The sequence below is a fragment of the Eubalaena glacialis genome, chromosome 4 (assembly GCF_028564815.1).
Source record: "Eubalaena glacialis isolate mEubGla1 chromosome 4, mEubGla1.1.hap2.+ XY, whole genome shotgun sequence".
Taxonomy (NCBI): domain Eukaryota; kingdom Metazoa; phylum Chordata; class Mammalia; order Artiodactyla; family Balaenidae; genus Eubalaena; species Eubalaena glacialis.
Genome location: NC_083719.1, coordinates 7,615,820 through 7,633,567, shown reverse-complemented (window position 1 = coordinate 7,633,567; position 17,748 = coordinate 7,615,820). Strand labels below are relative to the sequence as shown.

General features: G+C 42.9%; 1 protein-coding gene across 5 annotated transcripts in view; it reads left to right on the top strand.

Moving 5' to 3' along the window:
* The window catches only part of SEMA5A (semaphorin 5A), a 492,520-nt gene that overhangs the window by 386,263 nt on the left and 88,509 nt on the right, over window positions 1-17,748 (top strand). For all 5 annotated transcript variants that reach the window (XM_061189118.1, XM_061189117.1, XM_061189119.1 and 2 more), the window contains one exon: window positions 5,819-6,026. In XM_061189118.1, coding sequence (XP_061045101.1) covers window positions 5,819-6,026 — 208 coding nt within the window. The remainder of the gene's footprint in view (window positions 1-5,818; window positions 6,027-17,748) is intronic.

The window sequence follows — 17,748 nt, the reverse complement described above, 5'->3', positions numbered from 1 at the left end:
TGCAAACAATCTAAATATAACTACCCTTTCCTAGGTATCACACTGGCTTTTTAATTAATGTTTACTTGGGGTCCACTGTTACTTTCTCTTGTTCATTAGCATTGACGTGAACCTCCATTTCATGTCTGACTCCCTTACAGGATTTTGAAAGTACAGCTCATAGGAAATATATATCAGTTCTTCTACTCTCTGAAACTCAGTTTTCTCATCTGTAAAGTGGGAATACTCATGCATATATGTGTTACATCCTCACCAGCTTGCTGAGATGATTAAATGAGATGTGGATATAATAAGGCTGCCAGATTTAACAAATAAAAATATAGGATGCCTACTTTAATTTGAATTTCAGGTAAACCATGAATAATATTGAATTGGATGTACTAATACTAAAAAAAATAATGGTTTATCTAAAATTCAAATTTAAGTGGGCATCCTTTATTGAATCTGCCAACCCCCTAAAGCATAAGCATGCTTCCTGTCCTGCTGAAATTAGGCAAATATAAGTTCTTCAGCACAATATTTACATTTTCATGTAATTACAACTATTCACGTCTTTCAAATGGCAACCATACTATCAGCTTTCATCAGCCTGAAAAATCTTGCAGTAGCTCTCTTTCGCGAGTAGCTGTGGTTTTCAATTTTAGAGATAAACTACAAATATCTGACCCTCAAATGTGTGTCCATAATGTAATTAGTATTTCACATTCTCACAAAAAGGTGAATATTATGAGAATTGGGGCCAAGGCAGTGCCAGCCCCGTGGTCTTGCCGTCAGCTCCGATTCTGCACTTCCAGAAGCTCTCTCTCCTCCTCTCTCCTGGGGGAAGTAATCTGCAATTGACAGGAAGTGCCAATTTTCTCTTTCCTTTCTGATCTCAAAATTTTACAGACTGATCGAGAAGGTTTTCTGTATTTCTAGCATTGATTTTTTTCCTTCCACTGACTTTGATTAGAGTACTGAGTTTCAGGTGTATATGGTTTTATTTTTCTATGGTGAATTTTCAGAGCTGATATTTTCTCAGCTGAAACCAATGAAAATGATTTTCCTCATTCATATTTAGTTTATGACACTTTTAGTTGAAATATTTGGGAATTGGGGAAATACTGTTACTTGTTTCACCTTCACACTGACTGATCTGACTGATATCGTACCTCTCATTAAATGTTGCATGCAAACATTAATCAGGAGTCTTTTTAGCAAATGTACAAGTGATAATGACATTCCCATAACAGTTGCCTTCCCTCCTGCCTTCTTCCCTCCTGTCTATGTTCCTTCCCTCACTCGTTAGTTCAGTCTCTCGTCCAGCACATATTTATTAATCTCCGTGGGCCACAGTGGTGGCCGCTCTGCAGACATCAGAGGACAAAACCGATAGTGTCTGCCCTCATGGAGCTTAATAACGGCAAGTGTAGATGCCACAAAACAACTAAATTAGTAGTTAAACTGTGGCAGATATTATAAAGCAAAGACAACAAAACATAAAAGCACTCTGAGGGACCTCCCCGAGTCCTGCTGTTCTGTCCTCTCATATGAAGTGGATCTTTGTTCCTTGGTTTCTTAGGAGCCAGGCTCTGACTTCCTGCCTCTGAAAGAAAACAAAAAACAAAAAAAACAGCTTTGCCACGTCCTTGCTCTGTTACCAAACCAAACTTGGGTCCATTTGCCCGCATGCAGTAAAGCTGATTTACTGACACCAGGTTGGGCTCGGGCCTCACATGGCCCATGGGTGACTTGGTCCCGTGTTGACACCTGATGCAGAGGGTCCGAGGCAGGAGAGGGCTGTGGTCGTGCGTGTGTCCAGATGCGCACGCCAGAGACAGTGAGGAGAGTAGGGTGAGTGTCTGGGGGCGTCCAGGTGAAGAAGGTATTCTACACTAAGGTGACAATGTGTGAACACTGAGGCCAAGGTGCAGGCTGAGGGAGGGCAGGCGTCGAGGGAACAGAAGGGGGCTCCTGGGGTCCGGATGTGCTGACCCTGCTGCCAACAGCACGGGGAACTTCCACGAGGCTCCTCACGTGATCGGGTGGCTCAGAGTGAAGAAGACCCGGCAGAGGCGTAGATGGTGAACGAGCACCTAAGTCCACGCTAAGTACCCTTCTCTGAAATGCTAAGAAGTCCTCCAGTTTTGTTGGATCCCAGTCAGCTGGAAAGTCAGATACGTGTGCAGAAATACACACTGAGAAGTTTTGATCAATGATGGTTAGTTCTTTTAAATCAAATGGTTAAAGATCTTTGAAAATTTGTTTTTTCTCCACACAATTGCTTAAGAATTCAAAGTGCATAGGAGCATATTGACGTTTGAATTGTTATTGATTTGGTTTCTCAGAGTAATAATCCATCAGCAAAATAAATAATAAACAGCCAGGAGTCTCTGTGCACCTGTTGAATAGGATTTAGTTCTCTCACCCATGTTTCCCATGAAAATAGCGTGGTAACCGTCAAAAGATGACAGTTCGCCACCTGGACTCCCGCCTCTTCTGTCCCTCCTCACCTACACCCCTGCATTGCTCTAAAATGTTCTGTTTTATCCCAAGAGTCTCTCTTTTTAAAAATTTTATTGGCGTATAGTTGATTTACAATGTTGTGTTAGTTTCAGGGGTACAGCAAAGTGAATCAGTTATACGTATACATATATCTGCTCTTTTTTTTTTTTTTTAGATTCTTTTCCCATAGAGGCCATTACAGAGTATTGAGTAGAGTTCCCTGTGCTCTACAGCAGGTCCTTATTAGTTATCTATTTTATATAGAGTAGTGTGTTTGTTCCCAAGAGTCTCTTACTTAAGACTCATCAGAGCCTCGCAGCTCACTGGATGGTGGCAGGCCCTGGCTCCTAACTTCTGTCTCGGACCGTGTCCTATTGTCAGGATGTCCCAAAGGGCAGCAAAGGCTCCGTGCCTGTCACTGGTCCACAGGAGGCTGGCACTTCCGTCTGCCGGTGGAGACCTCCTCCCAGGGTATTGGGGCTGAGACACTACGCGGAGGTCACCTTCCCTGAAGCTGCCATCTGTTCCCATCCCTGCCTTGGTGCCGGGCTCATCTTTGATGCTTTGCGCCATGCAGGCAGGAAGACCCAAACATCACTGGGTTGAATTTCCCGCCAGCTGGAAATTGTGGTGTCCAAGTCAAAATTAGGTTGAGTTACACAGTAAATACATACAAATTATTTTGCACACTTTAAGTGCGAGCATTTGATAAAATGCTGCCTTGCTGCGTAGACTGCCCCTGCCTCTCTCTCTCTCCCCCCTTCCCTCTCCCTCCTCCCTCTCCCCGTCTCTCCCCCTCTCTCTGTCCCCACCCACTCCCTTGCTGTGCGCTCACAAACACACACTCTTCCCTTAAAGAGGACCCAGCAATCCCACTACTGGGCATATACCCTGAGAAAACCATAATTCAAAAAGAATCATGTACCACAATGTTCATTGCAGCTCTATTTACAATAGCCAAGACATGGAAGCAACCTAAGTGTCCATCAACAGATGAATGGATAAAGAAGATGTGGCACATATGTACAATAGAATATTACTCAGCCATAAAAAGAAACGAAATTGACTTATTTGTAGTGAAGTGGATGGACCTAGAGTCTATCATACAGAGTGAAGTAAGTCAGAAAGAGAAAAACAAATACCATATGCTAACACATATATATGGAATCTAAGAAAAAAAAAAAAAAAAGGTCATGAAGAACCTGGGGCAAGACGGGAATAAAGACACAGACCTACTAGAGAATGGACTTGAGGATACAGGGAGGGGGAAGGGTAAGCTGTGACAAAGTGAGAGAGTGGCATGGACGTATATACACTACCAAATGTAAAATAGATAGCTAGTGGGAAGCAGCCGCATAACACAGGGAGATCAGCTCAGTGGTTTGTGACCACCTAGAGGGGTGGGATAAGGAGGGTGGGAGGGAGGGAGACGCAAGAGGGAAGAGATATGGGAACATACGTATATGTATAACTGATTCGCTTTGTTATAAAGCAGAAACTAACACACCATTGTAAAGCAATTATACTCCAATAAAGATGTTAAAAAAAAAAAAAAAAAAGACAGGTACTATATTTTTAATCTTCCCAGTACACATAGTAATCCTGTTTGTGCTTGAACTTTCTCAAAAGTGACATGTTTAACCAGCTAACCTAAAATAAAATTAAGCAGTGGTTTACTAATACTGCATACATTCGTGTATGCATAATTTTATACACTATTACATGCATAGTGCTTATAGCAGTCAGTTCATAATAAATGTTCACTGGAGATGTTTCAGATATACGTTTCTTAATGAACTCAGGATAATATATATCCACCTAGGTATTTTCTCTCTCAATGTAAACATCCTTTGTCTCTAAGGACTCTCCTAGGAATGAAAAACTGGAAAGGTATTTTCTGTCTAAATCTCTTGTGAGATTAGCAGATTGATCGGAAGCCTTGAAGCCAGAGGTTCTTGATTTTATTTCCTGCTTTAGATGACTTGATAGCCTCATTATCTGTGTTTACAGAATAAGAATTATAATGTTTTGAAACTCAGATCCCCATGGGTTTTATGAAGTCAGTGCCCTCAGGGTGATTTGAGGAACTTGTGGACGGCTTTCAGAAGTGCTGCTAGAGGGTTGGGTCTCATTCCCTGGACTTGCACACTGGCCTTGGGGGCCTCACCACAGCGCACGAAGGACAACAGCAAGTTTCAAGTCTGGGTCCCAACCCTGGGGGTTGGCTGCACCACGCCCCTCCCTGGTGGAGAGGACTCTTCTCTGTGTCCATCACAGCCACTCTGGAGAGTCTGTGTGGTTCCAGGGACACTAGGACACTTGTCCTCGGGCAGTGCTCATAGCCAAAGTAAGTGAGTGTAAGCACGTGGTGAGCAGAAAACCTCGAGTGGGGAGGGGACCGGGTCAGAAATGGATGTTCAGGACTTCCCTGGTGGCGCAGTGGTTGAGAATCTGCCTGCCAATGCAGGGGACACGGGTTCGAGCCCTGGTCTGGGAAGACCCCACATGCCGCGGAGCAACTAGGCCCGTGCACCACAACTACTGAGCCTGCGCGTCTGGAGCCTGTGCTCCGCAACAAGAGAGGCCGCGATAGTGAGAGGCCCGCGCACCGCGATGAAGAGTGGCCCCCGCTTGCCGCAACTAGAGAAAGCCCTCGCACAGAAACGAAGACCCAACGCAGCCGAAAATGAATAAATAAATAAATAAATAAATAAATTTATTTAAAAAAAAAGAAAGAAATGGATGTTCATTAGTACAGGAGAGAAGAAGCCGCGGCGCTGAGACCCAGAAGAGCATCCCAAAGAACAAGCTTCGGGGAGAGAGAGAGGAAGGAGGGGATCTAGCCAGAAAGGCAGAGAAGGATGTACTTCCGGGGCAGGAGGGAAGCAGGTGGTCCTCTGCTCCCTGCGTATCTGCAGCTGTCCCTCATGCGGGGTCTTCTGTGCTGGGGCGGCAGGGCCAGCTCCTCTGTCTCTCACTGAGAATCCAAGGATTCCTCTCACCTGATGCTCTCCAGGGGATGGTGCAAAGCTGGCTGCGTTGAGCCGCAGTGAGCTTTACTGTGCTCTGGGTCTCTAGACTTGCATCGGGACCGGGCAGCTAGTAGCCGAGGGGTTCCTCGTCCTTGGCTGTGTGTCCGCACCGCTGAGAGCTGGGACAATACTGGCGCCTGGTCCCACATACAGTGGGGCTAATTGCACAGGTCCAGGGTGGGGCCCTGGCATCAGCAGATGACCCTACGTGCAGCCAGGCTGGAGAAGCCCGGGGGCTCAGCTGGCGAGTGGCTGGTGAGACCCGTTGACCTCACTTTCTTCTTTCCCTGTCGCCTCCGCAGATTACGGCACCATTAAAAAAGTGCGGGCGCCCCTGACTCAGACCTCGGGCAGCTGTTTGCTGGAAGAGATGGAGCTCTTCCCCGAGAGGCGGCCGGAGCCCATCAGAAGCCTGCAGATCCTCCACAGCCAGAGCGTCCTGTTCGTGGGTCTGCGGGAGCACGTGGCCAAGATCCCACTGAAGAGGTGCCAGTTCCACCACACGCGCAGGTAGGGCAGCCCCAGGGGACCCTCCGGCGTGCTAGCGCCCCTTGTCGAGGTGCCACAAGAGAGAGGAGAGGGCACAGGAGCCCCGAGGGCTTTCAGATTTCCCGTGGTTGGATGGGATGAGGACCTTAGCATCCTTGTGAATCCTGCATCCCAAGATGCAGAGAGTTCTGGTGCAAACCAGGTGGTTGTGATGACAGTAACACGTCAGTATCTGTGGAGGAGGAGCCACTGTATAACATCTGTAAGCAGATGTCAGGATGAAAATAAATTTTTCAGTGCGTTATAACATTCAGTGATGATGCTGGTATTTGGTGTTCCTGAATTAATCTGCTACAGGTATATATATACACACACACACACACACACACACACTTTTTTTAACCTGTGGCCACCAAAGTATTTTAAACCGCACTTTCTCATCTAACACATGTGAATTGCTGTAGAATCAAATGGGAAAATATATGTAATGTAAAATGCAAATGGGCCAAATGGGTATTCTTATGTAGAAGGAAGGTTTTTATGTTTAATAAAAATCGTTACAATATTCCTTTCTAGATGATTTTAGACAATGAGGTATATAATGTGATGCCTCCTTTGGTATCAGAGTGTTGAGAAATAAATAACATTAGGGACCTCCCAACTAATAATGATGCTGTTGTGATAAATAGTAACAAATAGTGATATTGATTAACAACTATCTTTTATATAACACCTTTTCCCTAAATTTAACCAATGGCTGCTTGAAGTTTGTTCTGATTTGTGTTTCCTGCAGGACTAGCCTAGGGCAGGAATTATTCTAGCCCAGTTGCTGATGGTTCAGTGGGCAACAGGGAGGGTTGGGGTCTTGTGAACAGGAGTGTCACAAGTTAAATGAAGCTGGAAGGGCACCAGTCCTCCAGCTCCAGCCGAGCATGCTCTGGGGGGACATGACAGGGGATAACAGGCAGGAAAACAGGCCTGTGCCATACACAGGTATTTCTGGTGCTGAAATGGGAGTTTCTGGTTTGCAAAGCACGAGGCAAGTCACCTTTTTCCTGGTGCTCTGCTAGCTCAGCAACTTGTAGGTGCAACTTAGGCAACTAGGTCCTGCATCAGGTCAGGGAAGCCAGGCATCATCTGCCCACTCCTGTCTCCTAGGCAGCTGCACTTGAAGTTCAACCATGAATCCACAGGCATTACCACCACCAGGCCCAGCCGCCCAGGAGGAGTTGACAGTTCCCCCTTTTTCTTTCAAGGAGAATAAGCCCCTTGCCTGTCTTTATCAGGCTCCTGGGAGGACAAGATTTTACAGTTATATCTAGAGCTGAATCTCCCTGCTGTTTGCCTGTCCACTCGCTCAGAGAAAAGCAGTGAGAAATGATAACTTTATTGTAAACTTAGAGACAGTGGTCTTCTGTGTGCTCACATCCAGAGTGGGTTAGTTTCTATATGACCCTTAAATATTCCATTAGAGAAAAGAATATCTAAAGATTTCAACCCAAGAGTTTCTCTGGATTTCTCCCAATGTTTCTCTGCCATCTTCCTCTTAAAGAAAGATAGGAAAACTTCTCTAACACTCATTGCAGGAAAAAATCCATTTTTAAGGAACTGGTATCTACATGACCAGATCTCTTTTTTATAAATTATGGAGAAAGATAGTGTGGATTTTTTTTCTGGACAAAAGTAATTTTAACTTTCAAGAAATATGCCTAAAGAAGTACACGGCATAGGGACAGGATAACAATTGAGTAACAATAAGTACTCATTTCTTTGTTAAATATATTTTTCATAGTACAATGTAAGTAATTTTGTTATCAGAAAATCATTTTTATAAATGAATTCTGAAGTGTTTAGAAGAGAAATTGAGCTTAACTAAATTACCTGTCTCCTTCAAAATCACATTCACATTGTTCATTTTTTTGAATATCTGTTTTTCAGAGGCAATGCAGTTTGATATCAATCAAAATGCTTATAAATGATAACAGTTGATACAATTTCCCAAGATTCTTTTACATGTCTGGCACTGTGCTAGATCTTATCCCCACTTTCCTTCATCATTACACCCTGACAGTAAAGTCAAATATCATCTCTATTTTTCAGATGAGGAAATGGTGTCTGGGACTTCTGGCATCCTACCCAAAGTCACATAGCTCATGTGATGTGAAACCCAGATTCAGAGCGGGACTCTCTGACCCCCAGGCCCAGACTTTTATCTTTGGTTCACTGTGTTGCCCCTGGTACAATGAGGACATCATGCTCAGTGGTCAGATTTCAGCAGGGACGAGCCATTTGATGGCATTTTTCATGGTGTTCTTGCGAGCCAGAGCTGGTTAGTACCAGGACAGGCTGAACTCAGGTGTACTGACGAGTACTCCCAGCTTCTTCCCATTAGTGCCTGCCTTATGATGCCCGCCACCAGGCTGGGTTAAGGAGACCAAAAAGAGGTTTTGTACCCCTGGGTTACTGTAAAATGAGTCTCCATTCTCTAGCTGTTCTAGAGGTGACCCTAGACCCAGGAGGGGCTGAAAACAGTGCACGCCTGCGCCATCCCCGCTATGCACACATTGAAACTTGGAGCCAACGGCACAGTGTTTTTAACTTCCCATAGCTGTTTTCCTCGGGAAGCTGTTTGGAAAGAACAATATTTTAAAAATATATTTCAGTTGAGTTTGACCTCAAAAACTGAGCAAAAAGATTTTGTTTTGATTTTAACCTTTTTTTTTTGCACAACCCATTTAAGAAATAGCATGGAAAAACTATGCAAATAATAAAGCAACTCATCAGACTGGATGGTGACTTCTGGGGATGTAGAGTGGGAGAGAAATTTTACCTTTCCTGTGTATCCTTGGTACTCTAAGACTTACTTACCACACGCATGTGTTAGTTTCATGAAATGAATTAAGATTTGCTGAATTCTGAAGAATATGGGAATCTGGAAAGGGCTGCATATGGGTGTAGCATGTGAAATGGAAGGTAGGTAAGCTGACACCACCCTCACCTGAGGCCGGTACCCAGCCAGGGGCTCCCAATAGCAGCGTGAAAGTGGTAAAAGGTCTTCATAGGGATGCACAAGGTGAAGCAGACAAGAATAGCCACTAACTTAATTCCTACTGGTGTAAGTACCAATATAAAGTCATAACTTGCCACTTGGAGGAAAACAGACTGGCCAAGAGCTGATAGAGGTCTTATCTCCCTGCTTCAAGAAGAAAAGAATGATCACAGGACTTGAGCTGCAATAGTCACGTCCAGAAATCAAGCTGTTATTCCCCACCCCACCACCCCCAAGGAAATAGTGTAACCTTGCAGTTAGTCTGGCTGATTGAAGCTCCTCGGGTCTAAGGAAAGGAAAGCTTGGGGAAGTGGTGACGGAAAGGCTTTTGATTGAGACTTTAAAACCATTTTAAGGATTGTGCATTAATTAGATCAGTGGGTTGGCAAACTTTCTCTGTAAAGAACCAGACAGAAGATGTTTTAGGCTTCCCAGGCTATAGGGTCTCTGTTGCAGCTGCTCAACTCTGTCCTTGTAGCATGGAAGCAGCCACAGACCGTAGTGAGTGGGTGTGGCTGTGTGTCAGCAAAAGGCACACAGGTTCATCCGGCAAAGGAAGGATTCACTTTTAGATTCAGTCAGTTTATTACTTATGTAGACAACAAAAGTAAGAGCAGGAAAGGTGTCAGCTACCCAGGTCCCTTATCCCACAGATGACACCAAAACAGAAGAGGCCAGATGACAATGCACGGGAGAACTTGGGCCCCATGCTGCTGAGGGGCTGATTCTGTGCTGCGGTTTTATAGCCTGCGGCTGCACCCTAGTAGGGGCGAGAGTAGGGGGCAAAAAGCCTTATACCTCATTAGAACCCAGGAGGCGATGAGAAACCGTCTCCTGACAGCCTTCCTGGAGCACAGGGAGGTGGGAGGAAAACAGCTTTGTAGCAGGCGCTCATAATCCTCCCATGCGCATGATCGGGAGGGTCCCAGGGCGCTCTGCGGAAGCTTAGCTTAGCTGTAGTTAAGCTTTGCCCTATGTGGAGACATGAAAAGCCGCCAGGGCACCAGGGCCAAGCATTCGCCTACCCTGTGTTTCAGTAAAGGTTTAGGGAGCAGGCTGGATTAGGGCCATGCACTGTCGTTTGCTGATTCCTGAATTAGATTATTATCATGTACGCCTTTTGAATGAATGAATGTGCCTTACATCATTACATACACTAATTTTTAAAATTAGGCGTTAAATTACGTAAATTAAGTGTTAAATCACATAATTTAACTCTAAACCCTAGTAAATTAACAACAGAGCGTTTTCTATTCTTCAGACATTCATATATTCTTTATTTTTTGTTTGACACCCACCACAATTCTGAGGTAAGATAAACCTATCAGGTTGTAGCGTTAACATTTTATAGATGAGGAATCAATCGGAATCAGAGAGAGAATGTCCAAAGAATCATCAGTCAGAGAACAGAAATTAGAATTCTTCCTTCAGCCCTTGGGACTGTGAGCTCCTGAAGGCTGGGCATTGTCTTTCCAGGTTCCGTACAGCCTTCAGCACGTGTCCGGCCTGAGACAGGCTCAGTAAATACTTACCAAATTAACAAATGGATACTCTGCCTCTCCCCTTTCTGTTATTTTTCTTTATAACCTAAAAAGAAAACCTCAATTCTTGTGTAACAGTAAAGCTCCCTTTACAGAAAAGTGTAATGATATAAAACATTAGCCAAAGGATTGAAAACCCTTAGTCCTTAGGTGTTTATTTTTGCTTTGCTGTAAAAACTATTTGGAGAGAGAAGAAAAGCCGGGAACTGGAAGATTCATAGCCTGTATATAACATAAGAGACATGGCTTCTAAATTTTGCTTTATAAAACTGGAGGGAAAGAGGAAACCATTAAGAAAAAAACGTTGGCTCCATTTGTGAATGGGTGTCTAGTCATTCTTAGTTCAGTCAGCCTGTAATAAAAAAGTAACACCTTATTAAGAAAAGTAGTGTGGAAATTAGATTACTGCAGGATATTTATTGCTTGAAAGAGCTACAGTTTAAAAGGTGGAGTTAATAGGTTGTCACCTTTATTAATTACATATTCTCTAAAGACAGCATCTGCCTGATGGGAGAAACACAATGTATAGAGAGAAATTGCAGGATCCCCACAAGGTGCCCCAGCAAGACAACCTTAGCCATTCAGTTATGAATCATATAAACATCAGAAGGACATTTTGAAATGTACCCATTTTACAAAGTAAATATTCTCCCTTCAAAATAAACTTACTATTTTCCTAATCTCAACATCTTGAGTTTTTGTTTGCTTTGACTTTGGTGTAGCCTCTAAAGACTGTGGATTTTCCTTTGTTAATTCACTTATATTTATTGAATCTTATGTGTACCAAGCACCAAGCCAGGCTCTGAGTGTATGATGATAGATGAGCCATCGCTGACCCTGTCTTCGCGGGGCTCAGAATCTAATGAGAAATTCTGACATAAATAAAATCTCCCAAATATCTCTTGTGGATTCAAGCCAAAGGGCCTTGGAGTTACCTTAGACTTTATCCCCAAATTGATTTATCATTAAAGTCTGACCCTGGACTCCACTAGGACCTAATCTCCAAGCCTGCCATCGCTGTCCAATTATTTTTTTAAGCTATATCTGAATCACAACCAGTGCTCCAATCTTAAATTTCCAATAGTAAGGGAATTAATTACCAAGTTATGATATACTGACTCAGTGGAGTATTCACTCAGTGGGTTATTCTGAAGGCATTAAATGATGACAATGAAGACATCTGTATGATATGATGTTAACTGAAAAAAGCAAGACACGTTATTTGCTTGCCATCATTAATACTGTTTAAAACATAGAAGGAAAAGACCGAAAGTATACATGCCAACATGCTGTTCACAACTCCAAAATACATGCCAACATGCTAATTACGACTGTGAAATACATGCCAACATGCTATTCACAACTGCGAGATACATGCCAACATGCTAATTACAACTGTGAAAGACATGCCAACATGCTAATCATAGCTGTGAAATACATGCCAACTTGTTAAATGCCTGCCAACATGCTAATTACAACCATGAAATGAATGCCAACATGCTAATTACAACTGTGAAATACATGCTAACATGCTAATTACAACATTGTAAGAGGGGGTCCGAGGTGGGCTTGGGCTGGAACACAGTGTCTTCCAGAAACTCATAAGTTACACCCCCAAGTCCTGGGCAGGGTGGAAAAGGAACAGTCAAAATGTGATATGTAGAACATGAACGTGCGTGAACTAGACTAGTAAATTAAGAAATGTAAGTCATACTACTGTTCTGTAATAATCAGGGGAAAATGTAGGTTATATGAGGTGTGACACACAATTTGGGAGGGATTCTCTATTCTAAAAGGAATTCTCTATTCTAAGGAAAAGAATATCAAATTATAAATACAAACATGACGGAGGCCAATCACAGAATCTTTTTTTTTTTTCCATCTATCAAACATTTTTTGAACAGTTCCAGGCAAGCTTTATTCTGAATGCAGGGAATACAGAGAGAAATCAGATATGGCTGTGGCTTTTTATTTGGATTTTTATTGGAGTATAGTTGATTTACAATGTTGTGTTAGTTTCAGGTGTATAGCAAAGTGAATCAGTTATACATATACATATATCCAGTCTTTTTAAGATTCTTGTCCCATATAGGTCATTACAGAGTACTGAGTAGAGTTCCCTGTGCTATAAGTAGGCCCTTATTAGTTATCTATTTCATATATAGTAGTGTGTATGTGTCAATCCCAATCTCCCAGTTTATCCCTCCTCCCTCCCGCTTGGTAACCATAAGTTTGTTTTCTACATCTGGGACTCTATTTCTGTTTTGTAAATAAGTTCATTTGTACCATTTTTTTTAGATTCCACATATAAGCAATATCATACGATATCTGTCTTTTCTGTGTCTGACTTCCTTCACTCAGTATAACAGTCTCTAGTTCCATCCATGCCACCTACAATCACAGAATCCTAAAGGGTCTCATGAAGTAAGGAAGTTCAAGCTTCCTTAGCTTCATGGTAAATCCACCTTTGACAATGATATAAACATATATTTGATCCAGGTAGACAATAAAAGCAAAGAAAATATTTGAGTGCCATCTTGTAGAGATGCTATAGCCACCCAACAGTTTCAGGTCCCGCTTCCTGTTCAGTTTCCTAAAAGAGCACGTTTCTGTCTTCTAAATGGCAATCCAAATAGTCACTTGGATAAAGTTTTAAAATCAGTACAGTTACCAACCTTTTTACCTCAGTTGTGTTTGAGAAGCCCAACTAAAGGGCCCACACTGCGAGGTTTCATTATTTAACGTCTACTCTACAGGTCTCCTGCTTTTGAGCTCCCAGATTTAACGCTATGTAAAGAACTCCATGGGAAAGCTTGGGCTGCAGCAGTTTTTCTCAGCTCCAGATCCTTGCATCTGAGTGATCCTGAGCAGAAACACCTTGGCTTTTATACCCTGAGCTCCTCCTAAGGTTGTATTTGCAGCCTGGTCCAGTGAATTAATGATTCTTAAGGAAATCATCATCCCTATGTGTCTGTAAAGCAGCTCGCATACGGAAAGATCATGAGCTTTGGATGCAGGTGGATCCTGGATAAGCCTTTGGCTTGGTGTGTGATTATGAGGTTACTCAGTGTGTTACTAGAGCAAAAAGACAGAGACCATATAATGGGTCTGGCAAATAAGAAGAATCCAATACGAGACGGTTCCTCTGCTTTGCTGCTTGAGCATTATATTCAGTTCATGTACGTCCTGCTGAGCCCGTGCTGCTCTCATACACGTGATCTGCCTTCGTTGTCCAGACATACTTCACATTGCCTCTGGACCAAACAGAGGGCGCACTGACCTGTTGTGAATTGGTTCTTCCACCTTTAAACAACTTCACCTTGTCTGAGATGTACAGGGCCCATCAGACCAGATTCTGCTCCTTGCATTAAGTTATTTACCTCGCTCTGGTCTGTCTGGGCAAATGGATTTTCTGGCGGTTGTGAGACTCTACCTCGAACACGTTCTGTGTGTAGGTGAGTGATGTCAGCATGGCCCCAGCCAACGGGCAGGAGCATCTGTCGGTGGGTATTCAGTAATCCCCTGTCTCAAGTGAGCAGGTACATACGCATACAAGCGGGGCTGATGGAGGCTGAACAGGGCCGGGTGTGAGGAGAGCCAAGTGCTTACCTTTGCCCGTCCCAGTGGTTGGGAAGGGCAACAGAGAATCCAGATGCAAGGTGGGTACCACACGTGCCTCAACTGTTCTGCTGAGACGGGCGGATGTCCTTCCTGGGGTGGGCTGTGCCCCACGGGAGGACGCCTTGGCCCAAGCCTCACTCACTCAGTCGCAGGCAGACTGCTAAGTCAAGTGAATTATAAGTAGCCAAAATAATAATAATAATAAAAAAATTTCTCTGGACTTATTGTGCTCTAGGGTTTTGTGTAAAACTTAAGATGGATGACTTGACACTTTGTACAGTTTTCAGGTGTGACTGCTGACCCTTCAGCCTCTCCTGTGTCTTCTGATTCTGCCTACTAAACCCTCATGTACAGAAGGGTTTCTCTTGAAGAAACATGAGATGGGCAAGAAATAATTGTGTCTTCATTTTTATCCTTGACTGGCTGGAGAGGAGAATAGACTGAGAGAGTGGACTTGGAGAAACCTATAATCACCTCTAGTTTACAGACAACAGAAGATCAAATACCAGAATGTAGGCTTTTCCCTGAACGAAGAGGCCAGTGGATGCTGTTCTTTCCCTTCCGGGCACAGGGACACAGCATTTTCCAAGTCACTTCTGGAAATTACTTCAACATCCCTGAGCTGTGAAGGGCTCATGTTTAGTCTCTGTGCCCCTTTTGTTCCTGAGTACAAAGCTGCACAGGCTGCCTTCCCTGGAGAGCTTCCCTCAGGGGGCAGAATTGGCCTTTCCAGAAAACTTTTATGTTTGTTCTAGAGGAAAGTCCCCAGTGACTAAGGCCCACCCAGAGGCCAAAGTAAACAGCTCAGGAATCTGTGCAGGAAAATTAGGTGAAATGGGACTGTCCGTATCACATCAGAAACCAAAGCTGACCGCAAGTGCTAGATTTCCAGAAAGCATTTTTGTTTTGCTTACTCCAAATGCCCTCTACTTTTTTCACTGTTTTTTTAAACTATCAATTTTCCCATAATGCCTCACTGTAAAATTTTTGTATCTACCTAATAAGATTTTTTTTTTCTTTTGGCTGCATTGGGTCTTCCTTGCTGCGCACGGGCTTTCTCTAGTTGCAGCGAGCGGGGGCCACTCTTCATTGCGGTGCGCGGGGCTTCTCATTGCGGTGGCTTCTCTTGTTGCGGAGCACAGGCTCGAGGCGTGCAGGCTCATTAGTTGTGGCACGCGGGCTCAGTAGTTGTGGCTCGCGGGCTTAGTTGCTCCGCGGCATGTGGGATCTTCCCGGACCAGGGCTCGAACCCATGTCCCCTGCATTGGCAGGCGGATTCTTAACCACTGCGCCACCAGGGAAGTCCCTAAGATTTTAACTAAAAACCATTTGCTTAGTATTACTGGCAGTACAAATCAATTATTTAAATTTGATATTATTTAAATTGGTATTTGTTTTAAGAGCAATAAGAAACTAATATGAGCAACTCAATAAAAAGTGTAGAAGATAAAGTTGAAGAAGTTTCTCAGAGAGTACAACAAACATAAGTTGATTCTAGAATGCGTGAGACTGCTCCTACAGCTTGGGGCTAGAAGTAAGGAGAATCAGTAGAGACGCAGTGACCTCGTAGCCATGCAGTTAACATGTATTGAGGACCTACTTCCTACAGGGCACTGCAGTCAGTGATAATTCATACTGTAGTCAATACGGAATCGCCATCATCTAAGGTTCATTCGTAAATAATTCACTTTAACATGTTGGAAAGGATGCATGAAGAACTATAGTTTTTTTAAAAATTATTATTATAATAATCTTTTTTAAAAATTAATTAATAAAAAAAGCAAATTGAAGTGTGAAAAATCCTCATTTAATTTAATCAGTGTAATTTAATGATAAGCCAATAGCGAACAGTTTTTAATATATTAAATGTTAGTGACTAACTGAAATTTTAGTTCATTAATTTCCTATACAAATCATAGCATGTAACATGAATATTTATTAAATGCCTTTAGCAAGTTATGTAGAATGAGTGTAAACATATATTTTTACTGGTAATTGCGTCTTTGCTTACTTGGCATGTGTCCTAACTTTTTAAAATGCTGTTGCAATTGTACTTGTATCTCAGCTCTTCTTGGGAATTATAAATTCGTCTTCTAGTAGATTTCACTATCTGACACATCCTACTCACCACAGCCAAATTTCCCTTGCTTAAGCAAAACCCCCATATTTTAATCACATCAGTACACTTCTCTGGAATCTTAAGGAAACTTCAACCCAGCCAAGCTGCTCAGCTCACAGGATCATGCCATGTGCACATGACTCCTTGTTGTCTTTCCTAGAACCACTATGACCACGGATGTGCTTCTGATTCAGCCAAACCCCAGCTGCATTCAAAGGCCAGCCTAAATAGCACCTCTTCCCGAAACTCTTCTGGGCCACAGCTCTCTCCTCTGATTCCTATAGCACCGGTTGTCAGGGCTTCTCAATAGTCATTCCTCACTAGGACATTGTCAAGCAGTGGTCATGAACGTCGTCTTCCCCCCTCACTAGACTAAAAGTTCATTCCTGATCCTTGTGTCTTCAACACATGGCACTGTGCTTGCACATGCAAGTAGTAAAAAAAAATCATTGTGAATGGATCCAGACATGTAGCTGAAATACTTTGCACCATTTAATGGAACACACTGTGGTGTCTCACATCGCCTTATTAAATAAAGACCCCGTGGCATTCACAGATTTAGTATTTTTGGTATAGAATGTTTTCAAACGCTCCCAGAAGTTGACAGCATATATTAATTTGTAATTATGTTTATAGATTAAGTAGAGTAAGTATATGCAGCCCATCTCAAAAAAACTTTGTTTTTTTTCTACCACATGATGTAAGTTAATCCTGAGAACAGCCCAGTGAGGTATTATCCTAGTTTTGCAGAAGAGGAAACTGAAAAAAAAAATATGTTCCAGTTGGATTTTCTAATTGAGGGACTTGTGGATGTCTTAGAATGTATTCCTCAGGAAGGTTACTGTCTAATTGGAATTTTCCAGTCTTATTTTTAGTAAGATAATGTTTTTAATGCAACTCAAAGTAAAAGCAGATCCTGAAGTATATGGTGACATAGCCGTTAAGAATAAGGCAACTGAGATTGTCTTAGGTATTAAGACACTATTATTCACGAATAGATAAATTGTTCTCTCTCAGGGTCATCACCATGATAATACAAATAAAAATACTGACATTTGACATGTGATTTTTGTACAGAATTTGGGAAGCACTTTAAAGGTGCAGCACTTACAAGGGAACCTAAATGCTTAGGGAGGGAGGCTTGAGGGCTCAGCAGATTCTACACCCCAAGCTTCCGCCAAAGCACCACCTCCATTTATTAGGTGTTTCTTCAAACTCTCAAGTTCACTCCCTCCTACGTTGTACACTTTCCCTATGCTGGTCTTCCTGCCAAAACACTCTGTTTTTGCTGAAAAGTATCACGTCAATCACTCTGTTCCTCTCATTGGTCCCAGCTCAAATGTCTCTCCCCACATGTTTCCTCATCCCCCTTTTGTTTTTTCCTTTGCAACTGGCTGTTGATATTTATCGGGG